The sequence below is a fragment of the Triturus cristatus genome, chromosome 2_2, assembly GCF_964204655.1.
Source record: "Triturus cristatus chromosome 2_2, aTriCri1.1, whole genome shotgun sequence".
In the NCBI taxonomy this organism is placed as follows: domain Eukaryota; kingdom Metazoa; phylum Chordata; class Amphibia; order Caudata; family Salamandridae; genus Triturus; species Triturus cristatus.
The window spans coordinates 950088836-950114895 of NC_140582.1; the positions used below are offsets into that span (position 1 = coordinate 950088836).

General features: G+C 41.7%; 1 protein-coding gene across 5 annotated transcripts in view; it reads right to left on the reverse strand.

Moving 5' to 3' along the window:
- The window catches only part of SLIT2 (slit guidance ligand 2), a 689918-nt gene that overhangs the window by 169664 nt on the left and 494194 nt on the right, over positions 1-26060 (reverse strand). For all 5 annotated transcript variants that reach the window (XM_085642360.1, XM_085642359.1, XM_085642358.1 and 2 more), the window contains 3 exons: positions 23231-23374; positions 4108-4274; positions 3398-3530 (listed from right to left, as the gene is read on the reverse strand). In XM_085642360.1, the coding sequence (XP_085498486.1) occupies positions 3398-3530; positions 4108-4274; positions 23231-23374 (444 nt within the window). The remainder of the gene's footprint in view (positions 1-3397; positions 3531-4107; positions 4275-23230; positions 23375-26060) is intronic.

Genomic DNA, 26060 nt, shown 5'->3' on the forward strand with positions numbered 1-26060 from the left:
AAGCCAGACAGTCAATACACAACCTAGCAGAGGCACACTGGATGGTTAGGCAAGAAAATACCTACTTTCTGTATGTAAAAATCACCCTCACTAAAAGACGCATCTTAACATTCTGATTTCAGACATATTGAATGTTATTTTCCTATCTTGTTCCCATGGGCAGTAATGCTCATAAGATGTTATGGGAAAACTCTCCATTCTATCCTATGGGACAGATAACCTTACAATAGTGAACACCGAAATTGGCAGTATTTCACTATCGGGACATGCCACGCACATCAGGGCATGTCCTACCTTTCACATACACTGCACCCTGCCAACAGGGGTACCTTGGGCCTACCTTAGGGGTGGTTAACATTAAGAAAAGAGAAGGTTAGGGCCTGGCAAGTGGGTGCACTTGCCAGGTCTACATGGGAGTACAAGACTGCACACAGGCACCGCAATGGCAGGCCTGAGAACTTGTTGCAAGGCTGCTTGTGTAGATGGCACAATCAGTGCTACAAGCCAACTAGACGCATTTTGTTTACAGGCTCTGGGCACACACAGTGCACTGTACTAGGGACTTGACAGTAAACCAAAATAGAGCAATCATGGAAACACCAATCCACAACAACAATTTACAAAGGGAGCACTTGCCCTTTGGAACTAAACAGCAGTGGTAAAGTGCCCAAATCATCTAGTCCAACACACAGCAAAAACATAGAAGGTAAAGGCAAAAATACAGGGGAAACCCACACCAATGGTGCCAGGTCTAACATCTTAAAAACCACCTTTACTAAAAGATGTGTTTTTAAATTATGAGCTCCGAGATCCCAAACTCCAAATCTCTAGTTGTTTCCAATTGAAAGCTACACTTATAAAATGTTACAAGGCAGCTCCAATAATAGCCTATGGGAGAGCTGGTCCTAGCAATTGTAAAAACAAAATTGACAGTATTGCACTATCAGGACATGTAAAACACACCAGTACATGTCCTAGCTTTCACATACCCTGCACCCTGCCCATGGGGTGCCTTGGGCCTTCCTGAGGGGTGCCTTGCATGTAGTAATAGGGAACGTTAAGGCCTGCACTCAGAGACACTGCAATGGCTTTACAGGGCTACTCCTGTGTTTGTCAAAACCGTTGCTGCAGGCCCACTAGTAGCATTTGATTTACAGGCCCTGGGCACACAGTGCCCTTTTCTAGGGACTTACCAGTAAATCAAATATGCCAATCATGGAGAACCTATCAGAATTACAATTTACACAGGGAGCAATTGCACTTTAGCAGTGGTAAAGTGCCCAGAGTACATAAACTAGAACAAGCATTGGCATAGCCAATAGGTCTCGCCTTTGGGACCTTATTAGTGTTTAGCCATGCAACAGTTGCATAACTAAATACTTATAAGGAGACCTATTGGCTATGCAAAGCGGCCGTGCCACCCCGAAAGTGAAAGTGATCGCGATCCCGATCACGATCAAATATCACAGCGGCCGCGAAAGCGACAGTAATCGCGGTAAAGCGCGGGAAAGCGCGGCGCGCGCGCCCGCGCACATGCACTGTTGCTCTAGGCTGGCCTGGTAGCACTTTTTGGAGCCCTCTCAATAAGTCTTGCCAGACCAGCGCATGCGCTGGGTCAGGCGAGACCTAAAAAACGAAGTCCAGCATAACATCAAAAATACAGGAGGAAGAGGCAAAAGGACAATGGAAACAACACCAAGGATGCCAGGTCTAACAACCAGGATCTGGTAATCTCTTTCTTGAGTTTATACTTCTACCAGCTAGAATCTGCAGGGCATCTACAGGGTACACAGAGCATTCACTCATACCACATTTTCTTAGCATGCAGGATTATTAATCAGTCACAAAACAAGAATATTACAATCCTACACACACATGTACACGTGAAAAAGCAGCCTTTTAAAAGTCAGATGACAGGTGCAACAGTGTGAGTTGAAATCTGTACTTGTAACTTTACGCTCATTCTACTACATTTGTATTGTGAATCTTGAAAAAGTGTAAAAGGGCCCTCAATTATTAAGCTGATTGACGATTAAGCATCAACACCACAGAGATGTTGACTATCTTTTTCATTATTCTGGGCTGTCTGACAGGGTAACCAGATGAATCCAAGGGCTCGATTAACAATGGGAACCGTACATGTTCACCTGAACTCCAGTATACAGATGCAGTAGCGGCTGCTACGTGTCAGTAGATGGAGCGGAGAAAATGTAACTTACCTTCTTGGTGGCGGCCTCTCCTCCGTCCTTCTGTCCATGATGCAGGAAACAGGAAGCACCCAGGCTCCCAAACTTCCCTAGCCAATCACGACGCTGCTGTCACCAGCATAACAGCAGCCTCTCGATTGGTCTATGCACCCTGGTTCGACTCTCATACAGGGGCTGGGAGGCTGTGCATGTTCTCCACCCAAGCTGTGCAATACAACCGGGTGGAGAACATGCTAAAGTGCGCATGACTGTTTGGCCAGCCCAAGACGGCCGGCCAAATCATTATGCACACTTGGGAAGTGCCCATCACTCCTCCCTCTGCTCTGTGAGCAGCCAAGCCCCACCCGCACCTACAGTGTCACAAGGGAAAAAAAAAATGATAATAACATGGTGTTATTATCATTTTATTTTTCCTGTGGGGTGATGCTCCTCCGCCTTAGTAGAGGAGCTGCCGCTATACGGATGCAGATTTATGATTTTTTTTACCAGTTTGCAGTAATGCATCTAGAAGTGACTTTTTCTACAATTGCCCTAATGCCGCAGAATTGTACATAGGGTACTATTCTGTATTGAAAAAGGCAGCCCAGCTGTGCAATTACACATTTTTCCGCTAGGTGGGCATAACATTTTTCTCTGGGTAGGACAGAATAGGAGGGCAGTTTGTGAATGCTCAGGTGGTTTGGGGATGCTCACAAACTCACAAAACAGGTAATGCCTTATTATGCTCAATACCAATCCTTTGCGTGCGAGCTATTCCTGCAAAATTTTATTCAGGTGTGGTGTTCAACTAAGAAGTAGTAACTGGATTTAAACTTGAGTGATATTCTTTGGTGAATACTTAGCAGACGTTAATTCAGTCATTCTCGACTCTAAACATTTCTTTACGGCCTGAAATGCCTTTGTGAAACGCTTACATTCAGTATGTTCAGTTGAAAGAAACCAGGACAACACTACCAGAATGCATTACTTCATCTTATGAAATCTCATGATTCGAAAAATATGGCGACGTCTATCATCGAAATGTAGTGTCTGAGAACGTCATGTGGTTTGTGGTAACTGTGGTTTGTGGTAACTGTTAGTGTAAGGTGAATTACTTTAAAAGTTTATACACTGGCCGATGTTCATGGAGACAGTGCCAATCTAGCCTCTATTCCTCCCACTCTGTGGCATCGATGAGATTTGCTACTCACAGCTCGGTGACCTCTTTGGGGATTCCTTTGGGCATGGCCTTGAGACCTTTGTTGCTGCAGCGGACAACAGTGTCCAGGCAGGTACACTCCACAGGGCAGCGCGACAGTGGAGAACAGCTGTTGTCATCATTTCCTGTTTTGTGGAACAAAGATAGACAGAAAAATATGTTTTTCTCAGCTGATAACAAAGTATTAGATGTAGTAGTATATAAAACGTTATATTGCTTCGGAGCCATACTACCATTCATCGCCATAAAGAAGAAAGTATTAGCTTCAACTCCCATCTCCGTGGCAGATCTAATCAGCCCAGTCTGTACTGCCATTAAATGTATTAAACTAATCTACCCAACAGTATTTGTTCTTCATTTTGCACGACCATTTAATTTACCAGAAGCGGTAGAATCCTTCCGACTTGAAATGACACCCCATTTTGAGGTAGCCGACTGCAACATGCTGGGAAAAGACAATGGATCCCAATTCAATGCACACGTGGAAACTTTTTTAATGCTAGAAAACTCTTGGCATCAAACACACAAGTCCCCCATGGACTTTTTCCTTCCAATTCTAATCAGTGATGGACTGTACATCAGCACCGCTGCTGCCCCTCCTCTCAGAAACATCAACAATGGCCTAGTTCAAATTTGGCTTCAAAGGGCCCTGACAGGCTTTGTCTGCCATGTTCGGACAGATCAGATGCTGGGCGGGCTCACCGTCATCGCACGTGAAGTCCTGGACGGCCACATCCTGGATGGGGATCTCCTTCAGGAAGTAGGGCTTTTGGCAGCGGGGGTTTCCAGTTACAATCCGTTTCTTCCTAAGCCAATCTCCTAGCCACGCCAGGTGGCAGTTGCAGTTAAAAGGATTGGCCAGGAGGTTCCTGTGAAAACACAAGCAGGTAGGGCATAATTCACCCCAAATTATATGCAGGAGTTTGCAGGAGAAAGTTAGAAATGGCAGTGCAAACAGAGGACATTCACTGTACAAGTGAAGCCTTTATCACATGCAAACATGTCATTGGGCAACGGTCACTTTAATACCAAAAAGTAACTGGTGCCTCTCAAAAATAACCATTATAAAAAAGGGTGTTTCCCTAAGAAAGCCTTGTCTTATACATTTTTATTTCGGATATTTTAATTGTACTGTATGACAGGTCACCCATCTGTAAATCAAAACAATTATCCTTCACTTTACACAAAGCACAACATAACTGCGTTCTTAAATGAGCAAATAAACGACAAAAACAGAATGTGCAATCTTTTTTCTAAATGACCTCAGTGAAAGGTGATTTTATTTTGTCAGAGATCCGACTTGCTGTCAAACCATCAGACATGGGTAATGCAATGATTTAATATAGAGATGAAGGCAGTTACCTTCATATTATTAGATTTTTTGTGAACTATTCTCGCTATCAGCATATCGTCTTCAGGAATAGGTTTTTCTTCTGGGCAGGCAGCCTAATCCATAACATGCCAATTATGATAAGGAATTGACTTTCAAGTCCCAGTATTTTTGGCGTGTCTGCACTCCAGCGTACATTTGTTCAGTCCTCTTATTTGTAAACATGTTGTCTCTGTGAACATTCCAAATTAGTAAATTGCAGAAAATATCATATTTTACATTCTACACTTGCGGGACCAGAGGACTGCGAGTCCCAGCTTGACCTGCGGCCACGTGTTGCCGCCAACATTGTCCCCGCGCCCCGGAGGCGCATATTTAACACGCCCGCTTCTCCCGCAGCACGAGAGTCTTCACTACACTTGCAGGACCAGGGGACTGCGAGTCCCAGCTTGTCCTGCGGCCGCGTGTTGCCGCCAACGTTGTTCCCGCGCCCGGAGGCGCATATTTAACCCGCCAGCTTCTCCCGCAGCGCGGGACGCGTGTGGGCATGCTCGGGCCAAGCCTGGGCCTAGGGCGGGCCCGTCTGCGCCCATCCGCGGCCGTTTGAGGCTGAGCTGGCCCACCCCCCTTTCATCTGTGAGAACCATTTTTCACGCAGTTTCCTATCCTGATGCCTATGCAGATTAACGTGGAATACGCCACCGGCACCCAGATGAGCGACAATCCACGCACTACAATTGACTCATTTCTAGTGAGAGCAGTTAGTGCAATCACCGATTAAATTGACAGGACAGAACGTTGTTTATCCCTGGGCCCTGGCACGATGGTTGGGGAACAATTAGGTAATAGTAGCGGCCTCCAACAGGGAGAGACTACGCAATCTGCAGAAGCTAAACATGACTTGTTTATTCAACCTGATTCCCACTCCTTGCATAGATCTGATAGATCGCCATCCCCGAAGAGAAAGATAGGATGCAAGAAGAGATTAACAGTGGTGGGCAACCCTAAAGGAAAGAAAGGTCGTATGCAGACCCCTAAAGACCCGACAGGTGATAGCATAGATGGCCAAGGCACAACTGCCAACTCACAAACAACATTAATCATAGCCACAATTGTATCCAAGTTTGAGGAGCTGCTTAGGCCAGTTCACGAGAAAATGTATAAACTGTCTAGTGAGGTGATTAAGATATGTGGCCTAATGAGGGACTCTTGCACCAGTGCCACGACAGAGAGAGATGTAATTAGGGGAGGGATAGATGCCCCTGCGTCTAAGATAATTACCCCTAGTGTTAATGGAATAAACAAAAGAACAGGCAGAGAACCCAGAAATGATATGGCAAGCACAGGGCCCACCAGTAGAACCAATGAATTAACAACCCATAAACCACCAAGTCAACAGGTCCTGATTAACCAACCCCGACTAGTCCAAGGGGCTAGGTTGGATGGGATGGATATGGAATATCCTACTGCTACCCCAAACAAGTCAGGTCTCAATACAATCCAAGAGAGGAGAGTAGACACTCCCATCAACCTGCCCCCGAAATGCTGCCCATATGTCGCTGTTTTGGTGAATGTGCCTTCCCTGCAACCAGGACAAATGGAGAGCCATGATGCCCTAAAGAACAGAATAGTACACTGGCTTCACGAGTATTGTGGCTTCCCAGGGACAGGAGCTAATCAAATCCTAATGACACAAAGAGTGGGATGGATTGGCCCCTTACAAAAGTGTCTCAAAGGAGACTGTATAATTATCAATTTTCGAAGTCCCAGTTGGGCCAGAAACATCTTAGTTAGAGCACCCCATTGTCTAAATTTCATTCAACCATGACACTTTTACCACTTGTTTTTTTTTACAGGCACCTAAGGTTTAGACAACATAGAAATGATGACCAAAACCTATGGAGCACAAATTTAATTTTATCAACCCAATCTCACCAAGATTTACCAGTTTCAAATAGATTCCAGGCCCTGAGCTCTCTTCAAGAAAATGATTTACATAAGGGTACTAACCATCCTAGACAGGAGCCATATTCCATCAGAGACTGGGATGACGATACAGATGCAGGGGGCTTACCTCCAATCGATCTACCTCAGATTGAGCCTCCTGTCATTACAGACACAGAGCCTATACCTTTAGAGGATCCATCTGTAAGTTTAGATAAAGGAGGTAATGCCAAGTACACGCGAGATAATCCTGAGAATATACTTGAGAACGGTTATATAATTACCAACAGGAATGTCGCAGGCTCAAGGGGAAAACAGGATTCACCAGCTTGGCAAGATTTTATTACTATCGACCGTGATATAATTTGCCTGCAAGATACCTGGTGAACCGAACCGATATATGTAGAAAGGTTTACATCATATTGGCTCCAGGCTGTGCCTTCGCCAGCTGGTAGAGCCAAATGGGGGCTCCTGACCCTTATTTCAAACAAGCCATCTGTTTTTATTGGCAAAAGAACTATCACTATAGGAACACACTCCCAGATCTTATGGTTACACTGCAAAGATGGTAGGGATGTGGTCATGGTTAATTACTACAATAATGTGTTCGGTTAAACCCGTAGTAATGTTGTATTTGAGTTAGACAACGGGCTTGACAAACTGCTAAGTACTATTAAGACTCATTTTGTTATAATTTGGGTGGGGGATTTTAATATTCAACCTTGCCCATTGTCGATGACCAAGGCCTGCGGGATTACTTATGGGGAGGATGACGAAAATATGCATTTTATACACAATGACTATGCTGGAGCTCTTAATCTATTGATGGCCAAATATGACCTCGAATTGTTACAATGTGCGTGGGATACCAATGGAGGCTCTATACCAGCATTCACTGGCAGAAATGCTGCTTCTATTTTTGATCATATGCTTATTTCAGCTAGCAGCAGTTATTTGTGTTCTACTCCATGGATCACTGAGCTAGTTTTGAGTGATCATAATTGTATTTCTATGTCAACCTTAGTTTGGGGATTAAAAACGACAGTAAATCAATATTTCATAACTAGTATTACTCCTATTAGGCCTAATGAGACACATATTAAATGGGTTGGTGTGGACCCTGCAAAAGTTCTAAAGGAGATTGTTATCAAATGTGATACAGAGATTTCTCATTGCCTCAATGAGGACATTAATCTCTCTCTGTTGTTAGCCAATTTTGGAAACATTAATGTCGTAATCGAGGGGATACTGACTGCACCCTTCAGGGAAAATAGCAAACAAAATAGAGGTTGGTTTGGTCATACCAGTACACAAAGGCTCTGAGCCAACTCAAACAAGCCTTGGGTAGTAAACCCAGAAATACTGAGACCATCAAAAATTCACGCCTTAACTATAAACTTCTTAAGGCAAGGAGAAATAAGCTTCAAGAGTTAGCGTGGGATAAATTATCCATGGCAGCGGACACAGCGAATAGTAAGTGGGAAACCGTCAACTCAACGTTTTTTAAGAATGATTCTTTCCCAGAATTACTCTCTCATGTTAATTGTGATGCGTGGGTGAGACATTTTTCTGGTATTTTTAATCTACTTGACCCCGATGTACCTTGGACAGCAAGTATAGTAGGAAGTCAGTGGCCTGTGTTGCCCCATCGACGAAGTCCATGATGGATTGACTGGCAGTAGGGGTGGTAAAGCACCTGGCCCAGATGGGGTCCCCATTGATGTTTACAAAACTGAAATAAACTTATGGAGCTCCATTTTAACCAGAGTTTTTAACTTAGCAGTGACGGAGTACATACCAACGTCATGGGGTCAATCTGTGATAATGCCTATTTTTAAAAAAGGCAGCAAAAACGAAGCAAAAAATTACCGCCCTATTTCGCTTCTGGATTAATCAGTTAAAGTGATGAGCAGAATATTATTGGTGAGACTTGAAAACTGGGCCACCGAAAACGAGATACTCTCACCAGGTAAATATGGATTCAGAAAAGGGTTGGTAACTCTCGAGCAATGCATCAATTTAGAACTTTTGATAGGCAAATATGCGCACGCCAAACAGGGAAGACTATACCTGTGCTTTGCAGATCTTAGCGTGCATTTGACCTTGTTGACTACTCTATTCTGTGGCCTACCCTGCTCAACTTAGGTGCCTCGAAAGAAATATTTTTTTTTCTCGCAAGGCTGTATGAGAAACTTTCGTGCAAGGTGCGATATGGTCAGCGGGGTGAGTGAACACCAAACTTTTGTCATGGCCTGTGGTCAGAAAATCAAGAAATGTAAAACTTTTTACATAGAGAATTCCCCTGTGGAATTAGTTAGTTCCTTTTGCTATTTGGGTGTAACCTACTCAGGAAATGGGAAATGGATGAATGAATTAGCTAATGTACGCTCTAAGATGGTCAAGAGAGCTTATGGGATTTTTAGATTCGCAGCCTAGCTAGGCACCCGTCGCATTAAGGATATGGTAGACATATATAAGGCCAGATGTGTTGCCATAGCCCTTTACGGCGCAGGGGTTTAGGGCCAAAATCCTAGCCAGACACTACAGCTTGAAGAAAACTCTTTTTTAAAACGCCCCTTGTGTCTACCCCCATCAGCATCTACCGAATTTACACACCGCGAAGTAGGTATTAATTACCTATCGGAGCTCATTGCTTTGCGGCCATTATTGCTATGGAGATCCATTTGGGCCAAAGAGGAGACAAAATTTACTCAAACCATCATTAGAGACTGTTTACTCCTGGATAAAAGATACAGTATCCCCTGGCTCAAATATATTCATGTCTGGTATGGTAATATATATAATTTTCAGATCCAGGATGACCCAGGCTGTGTGACAAGCATATCCAAACAGGAGACTAAGGATATCTTTTTAGCGCCCGGGGTTTTTGCGGGAGGAACATGGCGGCCGTAGTGTGAGCGGTCGCGGGTGCGTTTCTCTCGCTCTCCTCTAATAGTGTGACGGCGGGCTAATGAGGTTACCCATCGAACGCTGACTCCAGGGATCGTTCTGGAGATGAGAAAGGAGTGTTGGAGGCGCCGGCTCCCCTGTCCTCTCTCGGTCGAGAGGAACGCGTTCGCTTCCCAGGGCAAAGGTGGAGCCGTCTCGCGCTGGAAGTGGGAGGCGGCGGCAGCAGCGCGAGGAGGCAACGCTCTGCACTCGCAGCTTTGGTGGTCATTGTGGGGAAGCCCAGCACAACGTCCGCGTTCCGGAGTAAACAGTTTTGTGTCGAAGGTAGGGGGGGCCCGGTTGGAGTGTAAAATCCAGACCGAGGTCTCCGTGGGGGATTCCTTTTTTGAAATACTCGGATGGCGAGAGGCTGATTCCCATTACCATTTTGCTGGCGGTTCTGAGATCTGCAAGGGGCCCGGCGAAGATTATATTTGTTGTGGTGTTGTGTGTAGGGGGTGCTATTTAAAAGGGGGGGCCGCCCGCTCATTGGACTGTATGGAGAAAAGCACAAAACTATATGAGGGCATTTCCCCACCCAAGTTGAGTAGATATTCCTTGCGAGCAAGAGCAGCACACCTAGCCGCTAACAGGGATATTGTACATTTTTCCCAGAGGGTTCCAGCGCCCGTGGCAACAATCCCTGAGGTTACAGCTAGAGAGCTACCCACGGAGTCAGGGCAGTTAAAGGGGAAGTTAAGATTGTTAGAAAGGAGAAAAAAAAACCTTGTGACTAAAACTAAAGTCACTCCATCCCTGAAAACATACTATCAGGTTATCTCACTTATATCTTCAGCCAAACCCCCCCTATCGCTAAGCAAAGTCATGCCTAGCCCTCCTCAACAGGTGGGGGCAGCTCCCCCAACAGACACATCGAATGGATTACAGGCACCCCCCGATCTTTCTCTCATTTCTACGCCTAAAGAGAAGGTGGGGAGGCCAGTAAAGATTAAGACAGCCAAGAAGGCCACAATCAGTGACAATAGGGGTCTTAATCAAGAGCTAAATAAACAACATGCAAAATTTACCCCTACAATGTCATTAGAACAAGATCTGCCTACAGGAACAGTCCTCTCCAATAGATTCTCAGTGCTAGAGGTTCAAGAGGACCAAGAGGAGGAAGTCCATAATAAGGATCAAGAACAAGGTGAAATGGAAAATGGATCAGCGATCAATCAGAGAGAATCAAGATGTCCGACCTCAGATACCTCAACATCAGATCCACGCTCATTAGCAGATCTGTTGTTAGCAATGAAGGAAGAAATGACATCCAGGTTTACTATTTCAGAGACAAACCAAGCGGAGATGGCTACGCGGTTCTCCGTCTCAGAGGCAAACCAGGCAGCTATCCGGGTCTCATGTGACGCTCTGGCTAAAAAACTGGAAGAGATCACGGCTAGAACCGAGACACTTGAGGAAGAGATACCAAAACTGAAGGATTCCTTAGAGACTACCACAGCAAGGTTAGATTCCCTCTCTGTTGAGAACAAAGAACTGAAGGACGACCTGGAACGTCTAGAGAATCACTCGAGGCGAAATAATCAAAAAATTTTAAATGTCCCTGAGGCACTTGAAGGGGACGATTTGAAAGGTTTTCTGATCATTCTGTTAAAGGCTACTATCCTTAAAAACTTGCCGAATATCGATCTCAATCATGAGATTCAAAGGATTCACAGAGACCCCTTCAAAAGAAAGATTGGGAAACAGAAGCCACGTAAAATACTGGTGAATTTCTTAACCTATTCCGTCAAAGAGTTAATCCTCTCAGCAGCATTAAAAGAAGGGACACTATCTTCGCCACCAACGGTAAACCCCACATTTTCCTTCACTATAAGATCCGATATCTCCCACATAACAGCCACAAGACAGTGGGAGATGGGTAAGAGGCTAGAAGAGATAAATAGCTTGGGGGCAAAAGCACAATTAAGATTTCCAGCCACCCTTCGGGTCATGTGGAAGAACCATATGCACATGTTGCGGACACTGGAAGATGTCGATACATTCATTGCCAAAATCCAGCAAGAGAAAAAGGGTGGGTAACAAAACAGGAGGGAGACATAGTTACTAAACTGGAAGGTTCCGCCCACAATATATATCTCAGTTTTTTAGATAGGGGAGAGCTCAAGAGGAAAGCACCCGAACAGGCTTAGATCAGCCTAATAGAAGGGAGGGTTCCTCAAGGGTTAGGGAATAATGGGAGGGTAAAGGGTCACGTGGGGGAGACTAAGGGGTTAAGAGTGGGAGGGGGGATGAAAGGGGGGGTAACACTAGGTGGAGGGCAGAGTAAGGGGAGGAAAAATAAAAATAAAAATACCTCATCGCACCAAGATTTAGGTCTAGTTAACAGTAATAAAGCAATAAGGAAGAATGTTTACTCCAAAGAAAACTCATGGCAACAACCAGTAGGATGAATAAAGTCCGTAAAATCCAATATATCTCCTGGAACTTAAACGGCCTGAGGTGCGAGCGTAGGCGTAGATTGATATTAAAATATTTAGAGCTCACACCTGCACAGATATGTCTACTGCAAGAGACACACTTAAACCCAGCTGAATTTCAAGCGGTCTTCTCAAAGACCCCATGGGTACAATGTTTTTGTGCCTCACAACAAGTAACGAACATCCGAGGGGTAGCAATCGTCGTAAAAAAGGGGTTCCCATGTAGGATCAAGTCGGTCCAAACGGACCAATCAGGTAGATGTATCATTGCCCTCCTAGATATCGGGGGAGTCGAAATGACTTGTTCATCCTACTATGGACCAAATTCAGATGACCCCTCATACTTAGCTAAATTACAACGTAGCCTAATGTTAGTAAATCCCCCCCTGATAGTAGGAGGGGATTTTAATGTAAAACTCGATCCAGTAAAAGACAGTTCCCACGCAAGTCACACAATAGCAACTCCAAAATCACGAAGGGTCTTGAAAAACTTAATTTCAAACTTAAACTTAGTCGATCTATGGAGAGCCAAGGTAAGCAATACCCAGGGTTTCACCTATTATAGTAAAAAATATAATCATTCCTCACGGATCGATTATATATTGGTGAATAAAGAAGCGTTAAAAAGTTTTACAAGCATTATGGTTTTGCCGACACATTTATCAGACCATGCACCTTTACTAGTAGCTTATGCGATCAGCGATAAATGTTCCCAAACCCGATGGACCCTGAATAGAGCAATGTTATTGAACCCAGAAATAATTCAATCTATTAGTAGCTCTTCTTCAGAATTCTTTTCTATTAACCTGGGATCAACCTCCATAGATCACGTATGGGATGCCTATAAGGCTAACTTAAGAGGTTTAATACAAGCACAAATAAGTTTAAAAAATCGAATAAAGACCCAGGAACTAAATACCCTTGAGGGAAAGATTGCTACGTTGGAGACTGAGATGAGAGAGGCTCCAATCGGAGCTGCGCGGGAACAAGATTTGATAAATAGTAAACTGGAGGAGGCAAGACAAAACGTTAGGCTCTTCTTAGATGAGAAGTGTAAGGCGCAATGGCAGACTAGAAACATGGAGGTCTTCGAATACGGGGAGAAAGCGGGGGTAATTCTGGCCTGGAAGGCAAGATTAGATAGGGCAAAGAACGATATCAATGAGTTATATATTGACAGTAGCGGAAATAAATCTAGTGACCCGGAAGAAATACAGAAGACTTTGTTAACACTATTTTCAGACCTATACAAGGAAGACCTTGAACCCTCCCAAGCCCAGATATCTAATTGATTAAAAGATAAGTCGCTTCCAGTCTTAACGGAGGCCTCCAAGATGGCTCTGGATGCTCCCATTACTACAGAGGAGATATCGATTCAAATAAAGCGGTTAAAAAACAAAAAAGCAGCAGGGCTTGATGCCCTCCCCAACGAAATATACAAATTACTTCAAGATGACCTTTTACCAATACTCCACGCCCTTTTCAACTCAATCTACTGTCCCAATGGGGTGATGCCTAGATCATGGAGTGAGGCCACGTTGGTGTTAATTTTAAAACCCGGGAAGGACCCTTTGGCGGCGGATTCCTACCGTCCAATTTCTCTGCTCAATGCAGATTATAAAATCTTCATGGGTATTTTAGCAGAGAGACTGGCGAAGTTAGCTCCTAGTTTAATTAACTCTGACCAGAAAGGCTTCATACAAGGGAGGGTTATTCAAGATCAAACCCAACTTTTGATTGGAAACATAGATCTGGCAGAAGCAAGAAAAGACCCCCTGGCAGTAGTGGCAGTAGATGCCGCCAAAGCATTCGATCGCGTTTGTTGGAGATATCTGTGGCAAGTTTTGGAGGTCATGGGAATAGGCCCCGTATTTATACATACTATTAAGCACTGTTACTCAGGCGCCTCGGCTAAAATCCACCTAAATAGTTCACTAACTCCTAGCTTTCCTATTCAGAGAGGGACAAGGCAGGGATGTCCCCTGTCTCCACTTTTGTTCAACCTCTATATAGAGCCCCTAGCCCAAACAATCAGACTGAATAATGACATTACCCCTTTTAAATCATTAAGCTATGAATGTAAATTGGCACTTTACGCTGACGACGTGATTGTTTACACTAACGATCCTGAGAATGCAATCCCTCAATTGGAATTCACGTTAAGGGAATTTGGTAAGGTATCAGGGTATCGGGCCAACTCAGATAAAACCGAGATAATGTGCTGGAACACCACATACAATAGTGGCCCCCAGAGTAAGGAATTTAGATATCTTGGAATAAAAATCGTCAAAGATTTAAATAAAATTACATTAATAAATCTTGGGAAAATCGAAAAGGACATAGATTATTTATTTGCCAAATGGAAGAACCTCCCTTTGACCATCTTTGGAAGGGTAAACTTGGTCAAAATGTCTGTGCTCCCTAAATTAACCTATATTTTCAATGCTATTCCATTAACCTTTCCTGGTAAAACCATAGCCAAGATACAGGGTAAAATAGGTAGCTTTATTTGGGGCCAAAAAACATCTAGGATGTCGTGGAAGAAGCTTAGGAGGAAGTTACTTAAAGGAGGATTAGCCTTGCCTGACATCAACTGGTATCTAATGTCCTACCAGTTTAAAGCTGTTAGAATGCTATTAACCTACCCAGATACAACTGCATGGGGGAGAGTACTGGGGGAAATGGTGTTAGTTGAGGGCGGCAGCCGGCAAGGCGGGTTTTTGTACAAATATGGTGCACCAAGGTTCTTTAAAAGGGTCCGGCAAAAGGTATTGAAATCTGCCTTATTAAATTGGTATCAAATGAGGAAGATATGGGGTATTGGCTATTTTTCGAATTTTGCTCCAATTTGGGATTCTCCGGGTACCCCCCCTTGTATGTGTGACAGTTTGGCAATACCAATTAAAAACTCAGGTATGGAGAGGTGGTCAGAACTGGTTGACTCAGAGGGTATCCTTCCTTGGGAAGTACTCTCAGTTAAAGTAGGCCCTCACCTCTCAAGGTTTAAATATCTACAACTAAAAAGTTGGTACGAGTCAGAAAAACATAACATCGTCGGAAACTGGGAACTAGAGCAATTATTACAAGATACATCCCCGAGGAAGAAGGAGATAGCCTTATGGTATGCTCGAATTCAGGAAGCAGAGGAAATCAAGACCTCCTCTCCCTCCTCAGTTTGGAATGGATCACCTTTAGACACCTGCATTGAGGAGCTATTTTATCCATCATTAAAATTATTGTATAAATATATAAAGCCGGCATCCCTGAAGAAAAATCATTTTTTTGTAATAAACTGACTATACTACACCCCAGCCAAAATTGCAAAATTTGCACCAATCCCGCCCCCAAGCTGCCCACGATGTAGTCTTGTACAAGCCAATGATCTACACATTTTCTTCCAGTGCCCTGAATTAACAACATATTGGAAAGGCTTGAAAGATATCCTCTCATCCATATTAGAAGTAGACATAGTTGTAGACCTATCCCTGGTGTTTTTTGGTAAGAACGATTCTACCAATGGCGTTCTCTCACAGGATCACATGATCCTCGTTCTATATCTGATCCTCCTTGCAAGAAGAGAAATTTGTATCAAGTGGAAGGATAACATCGCTCCGGGCAAGGAAGAATGGTTGAGAGCCGCCATAAGAATGGCGAGATTAGACCAAGACACCAGGGATGACAGTCATCATAACATTTGGCAACCCCTGACAAGTTGGGCACGGCAGAGACATCTGATTTGATTCAATCTACCAACGAATCAAAAAAAAAAAAAAAAAAAAAATAAATAAATAAAATAATAATCTCCACTTAAAAGGTCCTATGATTACACCAGTCCTCAAATACGAGAGGAAGGCCAAGGGGCCTAGACAGAAACAGCGAGCCAAAGAGGCCCCCAGGAACGAGACAATGTTGGCTTGTCAAATCTGTGGAAGTCTTTGGTGAGATGAGGATAAAAAAAAAAAAAAAAAAAAAAAAAGGATATCTTTTTAGCCCACCAAATAGAGACTCGCAGGAGACTGATAGGCAAGCAACCTACCCTCGTACTTTATCAACAGCTTGAGGTCAGAGGAGGATTTTGAGATTACTTGTAGTGACTAGGCCATCACATCACTTTGTTCTGACTCGCTTGAGATTAGGTATAGTACATCACCTAGTTGCCTTCCCTTCTATGAAAATGTGCCCATCAACCTTATGCCCCTGTGATGGGCAATCAAAACAAAGCACCACACATAATATGCTATTCTGTACATTTTATTCATTTTTAAGACGCTTTTATTTGAAACCTTCTTTTTTTAAATTTAATGTGATAACAACCCATGCTGCTATGAATTTATTGGTTACCCTTAATGATCCTGGAATATGTTTTTATGTTTCTTATTTTATTCTAAAAACAATTGCTGCTAGTAAATCTATTATACTTGATAATTAATTGGATGGATTTATGCACTGGATATTTTTATTCAAAAAAACAATTGCTGCTAGGAAATCTTTTATTTTTGTAAATTAATTGGACTGTCATATGTATCAGATACTTTTATCCAAAAACATTTGCTGCTAGGAATTGTACATTTGTTATTCAATTGGACTGACATACGCATTGGATGTCTCATACATGTTCTTAAATTTTGTTTTTTCTTTTATGGTTGTTGTACATACCGAAAAAAGCTCTTTTGAATTGAATACATGGGATGATGGTTGTGTTTTCCACTTGTTGCTCCCCTTAAATACGACAAGCATGGTGGTTGAACTTACAGTGGTCCTTGAAATGGTACCAAATGAAAAACAAATTATCAACATCTTTAAAATGTAAAGATATCCTGAAAGGTGTAAACTGCATATCTCAAATGAACTTTAATAAGTTCACTTTTAAGATGAAAATATGTAGGTCTAAATTCATAAATTGTATTGCACATTTAAGTCGGCTTTAGCGGTGCTAACGGGTATTTCCAATAGAAAAATTCCGAATGTACAAAATTTTATAATGGTAAACAGATCTTAAGATGCTGGTGAGTCCCCAAATATGGTGGACTTTCTACCACTGTAAATATAGGGGCTAGGTGCCTTGCAAGATGGCTGCAAAATGTAGTGATCACCCAGAAGCCTATATTTACTGGTATCTGAAAATATTTAACAGGTAGCTTACCCCTCTAGAAACAAGTGAAAGGAGAAATTGAAAAAGGAAGGAGTGAGTGCTTTTACAAGATAGAAAAGATTAGGGAGAACCGGCCTTTCCAACTCACCCTTCTTCCTTCACCAACAACTCCTTCTCCTCTCCTTCCAAGTTCTGTAAAATGATTCCTCACCCTGCTTGACTCATAGAAAGTCTCCGTTCCCACTATCCCAACTAACCATTCTGCCTAACGCAATCCCTTTGTTTCCTTCAAAGGCTACTGAATTCTCCCAGTAGACTTCAATGCAAGATCTCTAAAGGGGAAGTATTCTAATGCCCACAGTACGCTCTCAGACTCGAAAATTAACCTAATCCTCATCACTGACACTTAGCTAAACGATGACGCAGAAGCAATGCTACAGCATGCGATAACTACTAGCCACTAAATCCTCATGAGAAATTGACCCACAAAGAAAGTGGGAGGAGTAAAATTCATTGTTCACAAAATCTCTCCACCTACAAATTCCATTGTTAAATATGCTACTCTAGAATGTAAATCGCTGCTTGGCAAATGTCCTCCTGCACCATTCTTTACATCCTTTTTCGTTATGTTTAGACCTCCACTCAACAATCCTGCATTTCATCACCTCTTTGTAGATAGGCAAATCTAGGCACATTTGGAGACTTCAATACTTTGTATGTTAAACATGATTTGCCCAAAATCAAAAGCCTATTTTAAAACATGAGATTACTGAATATAGTTCAAATGGTCTCTGGTCCACCCACACAGCAAGGTATATCAAGTAAGTAAGTGTTGCCCCTCAGAACTTCCTCACAGGTACCAGCATATCAAGTGTCCTGGACTGATCAAGCTATAATCTAGTTCAACCTCCACATGTCTTCCCCTCCAGCAAACAGCTACTCCCAAAACAACAGCCAGAGAGGACCAGGTCACCGTTATGATCAACCGGTCTCTTCCATGCCTAACAACCCATACCATGGGGATATTCATAAGGTGAGGAATGCACAGGCAGATGTATCCATCAGAAAATCACAGTTCAACAGTTCCAGCACAAAGATTACTACATCCTCTCATCAAAGCCAGGAAGCTAGTTAGAGGAGAAAAAGGAAAGGCCCAAAGTTGGATGGAGGCAGCTATAAAAGGAGGAATCTCTTAATGAGGAAGCAAGCAATTTAGTGAAGGGCAGTGCTTTGTATACCATAGAGAAAAGTACCCAAAACAAACTAGGAAGATAAACCATTTCAAAAGGCACAGAATGATTCAGTAGAGGTGCACTAACTACTGCATTTGAGTTCCCAGCAACTTGCTAAAGTTACAATAAGGGACAATTCTTTGCTCCGACCTGGGTGGAATCCTGTTTGAATTTCAGAAAGAAGATTAGTTTCTTCTACGTAGGCTAGTAGTTGTATCAAGGTAGCTTGTTCAACCAATTTGATTAATAAATTATCATTACAGATTAGGTAAAAATTATAGGGTGCACTGAGGCAGTGCAAGTTTTTGCAGAATTGGTTTGATGTAGGCAGTTTTAAGGTAATCTAAGAATATTCAGATGTTAGGGAGCGGTTGATGATACCTTTAGTTTGTAAGGAAGTTGAGCTGTTAATGAGGATTTCATTGGTTATATGAGTGGGACAATGTGCCACCGATGATTCTGATGTACCGCAGATGTTTGCCAGGGTAAAATGTCCTCAGTAGATCAAGGGTTGACAGAGAGCAGTATCCGTAAATAAATTTGATTAGAGCTCTAGAAGATGTGTGGATTGAGTTCTAGGTCCTCCTTGGTATTAAAGTTAAGATATATATCTGTGTCTTTGTCTTTAGAGAGAAAGTGGTCAGCAATGGAAAAACAGTTTTTGTGTTAGGGTAATTTTTGATGTTGAACATTTCGGGTTCAGAAATGTGTCGATTATCTTGTAAAGTTCTGCTTTTGGCTATGTAGCTACCTAAAGGCGTTATAGATCCTAGAGTGGTATTGTAGTATAAGATTGCCTGGGGTTTGTTAGTTTTTCCTATGTATTTCCTACATTATTTTGTTATATTTAAGATATTGCACCTCTGGCTATTGATAGAAATAGAGCACATGTTTCACTCTGAGGGCAATAAAGCAACTCAGTATAACTCAAATCTATTGCATTATACTAATTTCCCACCCATTGAAGGATATAAAGCACACCTCCCAGTCTAAGTGACCAAGATGGAAAGGGGTTGAGAAAACTTCCATGAGCTTGGAGAAAGGTGCTGTTAATGGCCAGTTGCTATTACGTTTGCACTGCTCATCCCTCTTCTGTGCACATGGATGCCAAAAGAATTATAGGAAGGGAGAGGAGACAAACCCTCTAACAGACGTATTGGCAGTCTGCTTAGTGGGCTCTTTGACACTATGCTTCACAACCTGGTTTATTAATAATGTGCATTCTGATAATGTGAAGGTGTTATTTGTTGCCAACATTTTGGCTAAAGTATAGTGACAAATGGATGACGAATAAAGTACGTCTACGGTTTATTTCTGACAATGTTTTTGAAACAACATTTCCTCATGATGACAGTTTCTCGGGTCCAGTATTTCAAACACAGGGGATTTTATAGGCTGAATCACTCTTGCATTTTAGTAAAAAAAAAAAAAAAAAAGATATTGACATAAATGAATGATTTACACCATGTTTTAGGGATTCGATGTCACAATACTGTGGTAAATAATATTGTAGACAAAAATATTGTGTCAAAAATATTGTTTACTACAATATTGTCTCCCTATACTTAGAATAGAAATGTCAAAAATATCGGAAAAAAAGACTAAAACATAGTTTTTAGTGTAAATGCAGTTTAAAGTAGTACATTTTAACTATAATATATAAAATTAATGTCATGTAAATACATGTCACTAAGCATTTAATGCTATATATATTTATATAAACATAGAAACATATATGTATAGTATAGCAATTAAGGAATTTTTTTTTTACATTATTCATTATATTAATTTAGTTTTAAATGTTAAAAATATATTTATTTAGTACTTTAAAAAGCATATATAATAATGTAAACAAATATATATATACCATGCAAAATACAAACAATAAAAAACCAACCAAACAAACAAAATTCTATTACAAAATGTATTAATTTCACCAACATATAAAATAGTAAAATATTAAAACCACAAAAACACATTAAAAATATAAACATTAAAAAATAAACAGAAACAACATTAAATATAATAAATATTAATATAAATACATTTTTCCAATATTAAGAAAAACGTTTGACTCCAGAAAGGTTAGATATACAATTCCCACTTCATTTTAAGTAAAGCACTATAAACTATTTAAATAATAAACAATCAATTACATAATTAACAATAAAAACGAATTATCAATAATTTTCAATTATTTATAAATGAACTTCCCACCCTAAAAGCCTAACAAACTGATACTAAAATATAACCTACTATCACTAATAACAAAACTAAAACTAAAAATAAAAATTTTAATTTAAAATATAACAATTAAGGAGCCGATTACGATGCGGCCCATAAAGTCTCCGACCAGGGCCGCATTGTAATGAGCCGCTCGGTTTACTTTCAGACTGCCTCATTATGATAGAGGTGGTCAGAAAGTAAACCGGCTGGTCATTCTGGCTGGCTTCCAACGGGCAGAGCCCAACCGCTAGTCGTAATCCGGTCAGTAATCTCAAGGGCGGGCCTTTCCACCCTTGAGAAGACATGGTTGCCGGCCTGTCGGGCATGGCAACCATGTCGGAAAGCTTGTTTGGGGGTCCCCAGCAGGGCCTCCTTTGGTGGATGGCCTTCAGTTGGAAGCCGACGGGGTAGATATGGTGTCCCCCTGTTGATCCATGCTCCTTGTGGCAGGTATGAACTGCACCTCCCTTTCCTCAATGGGAGCTTGTGTTACAGCCGGTTTATGGCTGTAACATGAGCTCCCATTGAGGGAGGGAATTATGCGACCGAACAGTGTTTGGTCGCATTGAAATGAGTCAGTCGGGACCGCCGACAGGGTGTCGGTCGGTCCCATGACCGAGTCGGTGTCGGGTGGAAGCAATTCCGCCTGATATCAAAATAAGCCCTAAATATTTTACATGATTAAAACAAATTGCCATTAAATTAAAAGAAATATCTAATTTAAATAGCATCCCACCCTATTCCCCTGTAAACCGAACAACCTGCTAAAGCACTACAAATTACTGATAATATTTTAAAAAAATTAAAACAAACACTTAAAATTACAAAATATATTTTATAAAATAAATAACTATTACACCAACAGTACTAGGGCCTAAACTTAATATTTCAACTAAAACAAATTAATATAATTAAAAGCAATATTGTTTACAACTATATTAATGAAAACTATATTAAAAACGATATTGAAAACAATATTATTTATCAAAAAATGATAGTCTTGACAATGATTTCTATATCATGATATTTTTGAATCACAAGATTTTTGGGGACAATATTTTCCTGTCAGATATTTTTAACTTACTATTTTGTCCAAACACCATTCTAGGGAGTCTAGGTCCCAGTTTCACACCTGCAGGTGACGTGCAACAACTTCCCACAAAATACAAGCTGTTAATGGCTGCAAGACACTCACATATGGGAAGCACACCTTGACAGGCCGTGTGGCAGGGGCTGAGGTTCGACCTAGATTGAATTCATTGGAATTACTTGTCTGAAGAGAAAGTGTAAACCTTGTGCCAGTCAGCATCTTTATCATGAACTGTTGCTCTTTGTATCCAGCTGAGGCAGCACTGAAGAAACCACGTGTCAACCAGGCTGTGATTAGAGGGATTACCTTAGGATAACTGTTGTCGTTCCACAGTAACAACATGTGGAACTTAAGGGGAAGTTATTCTGCAGCCAAAGGTTTACATGCAGTAAAACGGAAGTATTTACAGTGTTTAGAAATGGCAAAAACGAAGGATAAAGTGGTATACAAACATCAATGAATTATTATCATTGATTCCTCCTTGGTATGACTCCCAGGTTTCTGCCTTAGGTTTTACTACAAGTTAAAAATAATTCTGGCATCCTCCAGCTGTGGTGGAATGTGGGGGGGGGGGGGGGGGGTGCATTCCCTGCTTTGTGCATGAATACATTTGCACACAAACAGTGCATTACCAACAGAGATGCAAACCCCCCAAGACGAGGCTCCTGCGAATAGAAGATGTTATATTCTGTTTCCACATGATTATGGTACAAACACTGTACTAATTCCTTAGGCTGTCTCAAATATGTCTTTATCGCTCTCTAGATGTGTAATGAAGATGGTTTTAACAATGATGAGCATTTTGGTAATAGACTTTTCTTTTCCTGAGAGTTACTTAATTTCCCGTGGACTCACAACATGTCTAGACAAACCTTTCACTCTGATTCATTAGCAGAGATAACCTCAATACCTATCAATTGTGTGACCTCCAGCACTGCTTCATCATTGTCTACACAGCCTTAGGTTCACTGATCCAAATGCACAGCTAGCCACTGGTTTTACTCAGTCTTGACCATTACCTTTTCCAGCTCCCCATCAGTTAGAGCCTGCCTCATTGTTTGGTTACAGACCTCATGCTAGCCTTACACAAGAGTCACAGCTTCCACTGTCCTGTACAGTGGCATTCGTTGATAAAAGCAGGTGTGCTTCTCAGCCCTAAAACTGATTTTTGATATACCCACTTGTCGTGAATGCAATTATGGGACATTTTCAGAAGTAATATGTGTAGCATACATCTATTGTCAAGCAAAATATAGCGCTTTCCTCTCTTACAGTACCTTTGCATCTAAAGAAAAAGGAGAATATTTAAACTACTTCTGGTCATCCTCAGATTTTAACACACATCTTGGGTACATCCAAACAAAAGACACAATCCAGTGATGCATTCCCAAATATAAACGAAAGGGTGTGCACGTTCCTCAAAGTTGTAGCAATGGGTGGTATACGAATGCACATAGTCACTCAAGTATGAAAGGAAGGAGATGGCTATTGTACTCAGGCCAGGCTCTGCAACGTGGTACTTACAGCGTGGACAGCGAATGGAGCGTGTCGAAGGCACCAGGCGCTACTGTCGTGATCTGGTTGTCGTACAAGGAGAGCAAGCGCACAGAACTCAGCCCTGTGAAGCTGTCATTGCTGACACAGCTAATGCGATTGCTTCTTAGCATCCTGGGAAGAGGCAAAATGATCATTGGTTGTTAACGAGATCAACATTAGTCAGAAGCATAAACACAAAAAACAAACTCATGCTGGCAGGTCACAGTGTCGCTAGGTAGGGTATAACAACAAAGGTTACAAAGAGACCACACATGCAGTTAATAGAATTTCCTGTGCTTTCTTTTTTGATTAACTTTCTTCAGAGACAGATGCTAATCACTTACAAAAGACATTTACCGACCTTGCTGAACATGCAAATTAAATGACACATCAAAAGGCTTGCATTTTTGACACGTTTAACTCTTTCCTACCTATTTTGCAAACCATAGTGTCTAATTCTCGAAGTTGTTTCTTGTTGCAAAGTCTGCGATTTGAAAAATCACAGGCTTTCTAAACCACAGGTCACAATGTACTCAAACAGCATTTTGAGGGGGGGGAAGTCTGTCCAACTCGCAGTGCAAACTTTGCAACTCGCTGCGATTCTGAAGTAGGAGGCGACATGAAAGTGGCGTCCCCTTCCTCCTTCAAAATTGTAATGTTATGTATAAATGGTTTGCAACCTCAACTGCATGTGCAAACCACTGACTGGATACAGAGAGAGCTTTGTATCCATTTGCAAGATGGCTGCCATCCGTGAGGGGCAGTTTCCACTCCGCAAATGTGGGTTGTTAACACTGAGGGATGAAGACGGTGTTCTGCATGCTCCTCAGTGCCATTCACAAATTCCATTTCATGATTGCATCTGTGGTCTTTGTTAAAGATTAGGGCTGGCTTGAACAAAACAAACTAGGCATTCTGGGATTGCAAATGCACGGAGTTTATATGCCTGAAGGACATAGTAACAAATATGGTTTGCCACAAATACTGTTCCTGAGGTATCCATTACACAAATATAGTCCCACTAGGTGGAATTATTTCAAATGAACCCCAACGAGCTGCTATTTCTTTACACAGTATTTAGGACACAAGATATATGTTAGTCAAATATTCTGAGGCCTCCATTTCGTGCATGCACAGCCTCTTCAGATGGAGTCACATACACAGTTCTGCCTTTCTGATATTAATAGGGCAGGATTCTGCAAATTAAACCTAATAGCCATTTTATAATGAGAAGCAAGAACGCATCTGCAATTGTGCACAACGAAAGCCAGTCATTGTTAACCATGACATTTAGTGGATAAGACACTCATTTCTTTGAATAGAACGCTATGAAATAAAACATTTTATTTATAGAGACAAACTGATTTAAAGTGCCATAGTTATGAGAGTTTTGTGAAAATATGAGTGCCACCTCAGTTACCATTCATTGTTCCCCTCACGTGGCCTTAAAGCGATGCTCTCATTTCTGCATCACATCTTGGGGGGACCCGAAGTGATACTTCACCAGCCACAGCACTGAGGGCTGAAAGCCAAACACATATACACGCGAAGATACAAGAAGTAACATTGTCACTGCAGGTCATCCTTCTTTCATTTGTGCTAATGTCTAAACTCCTCAATGCAAATGTACCGGCTTGCTCCAGAATAGAAAGAAGCATTGGCAAAGCCAATTGTCAGGGCTTGCCCTTTTAGTTATAAGTCAGATACACTGCCTTTGCCCCAGACTCCAGGCAAGCTTACCCTTTGGAGTCCCTGGGAAAGCATTTGTTTTTACATAAAGTGAACATCTTTGTCTTGCAATAAAAACAAATAACAGAAAATGATTGTAATTGTTTTACCACACAGGTATGAAATCAAGAATTGAATGGGACAAAAACGGTGACGATTGGGTGCACTTTTCAGATGTAAAATAGTTCTCCATGCCTCACAATGGAACCAGCTCATTGGCGGCGGATTGATACGTCACATCGCACATAGTATTAGGTGAGAAATGTATAGTCCTGAGCTGATCCAATATTTGTGTGTCGAAATCTCAACGCAGTGGTTGAAGGGGCTGATGCAAGCAAGCCAATTTATGAAGAAGGTAGACTTAAAAGCTTAGTTTATGTATATTGTAAACCATAGTTATTGAGGCAGCTGCCCCGTGAAGCCAGACCTTAAAAATGCCCTGTAATAAGGCTCCTGACAAATTTTCTCCTACAGCATTCTAAATATGTCTGGTGATTACTGGAAGCTTATCTGGCTACACAGATGGAAACCCCACTGATGATGCACTCCTTGAGAAAATTATTAGAGGTGGCCATTTTCACCTGAAGGAAATTTGGAGAAATGACTGTCATAAAAGGGGTTGTGCCTCACAATGTATGGACATGTTTACAATATTTCACAAATGGCTGGCGGTGATAATATCACTGGATCTGATAGTCTTACACTATTTTCTGGCATATTTGACATTGTGGCCAAACAGGAGATAAGGTATTTCCATCCTATTTAGCCGCGCCTTCCCAAAAAGACCGTATGGGGAGAATAATCAGATAAACTATTCTTTTTAGAACATTATTTTACCTTTGTCTTAAGTTGGAATGTTATTAGAAACAGAATTTTTTTAACTGTTTGGTGCCGGTAGCAGCGTTTTGCTACCGGAGTATGCTGTGCTGAAATGGCCATTGGAGACATTGCTGACAGCTGAGTAAAGTGAAAAGGATAAATGCGTGTAAAATATCTCACGCTTAAATGAAAAGGAAAAGGGTATCTACCCAACAACTTAATAAAAATACTAAAAGTAACAGCCCAAAAACGTCCTGCTTAGGCCCACTTG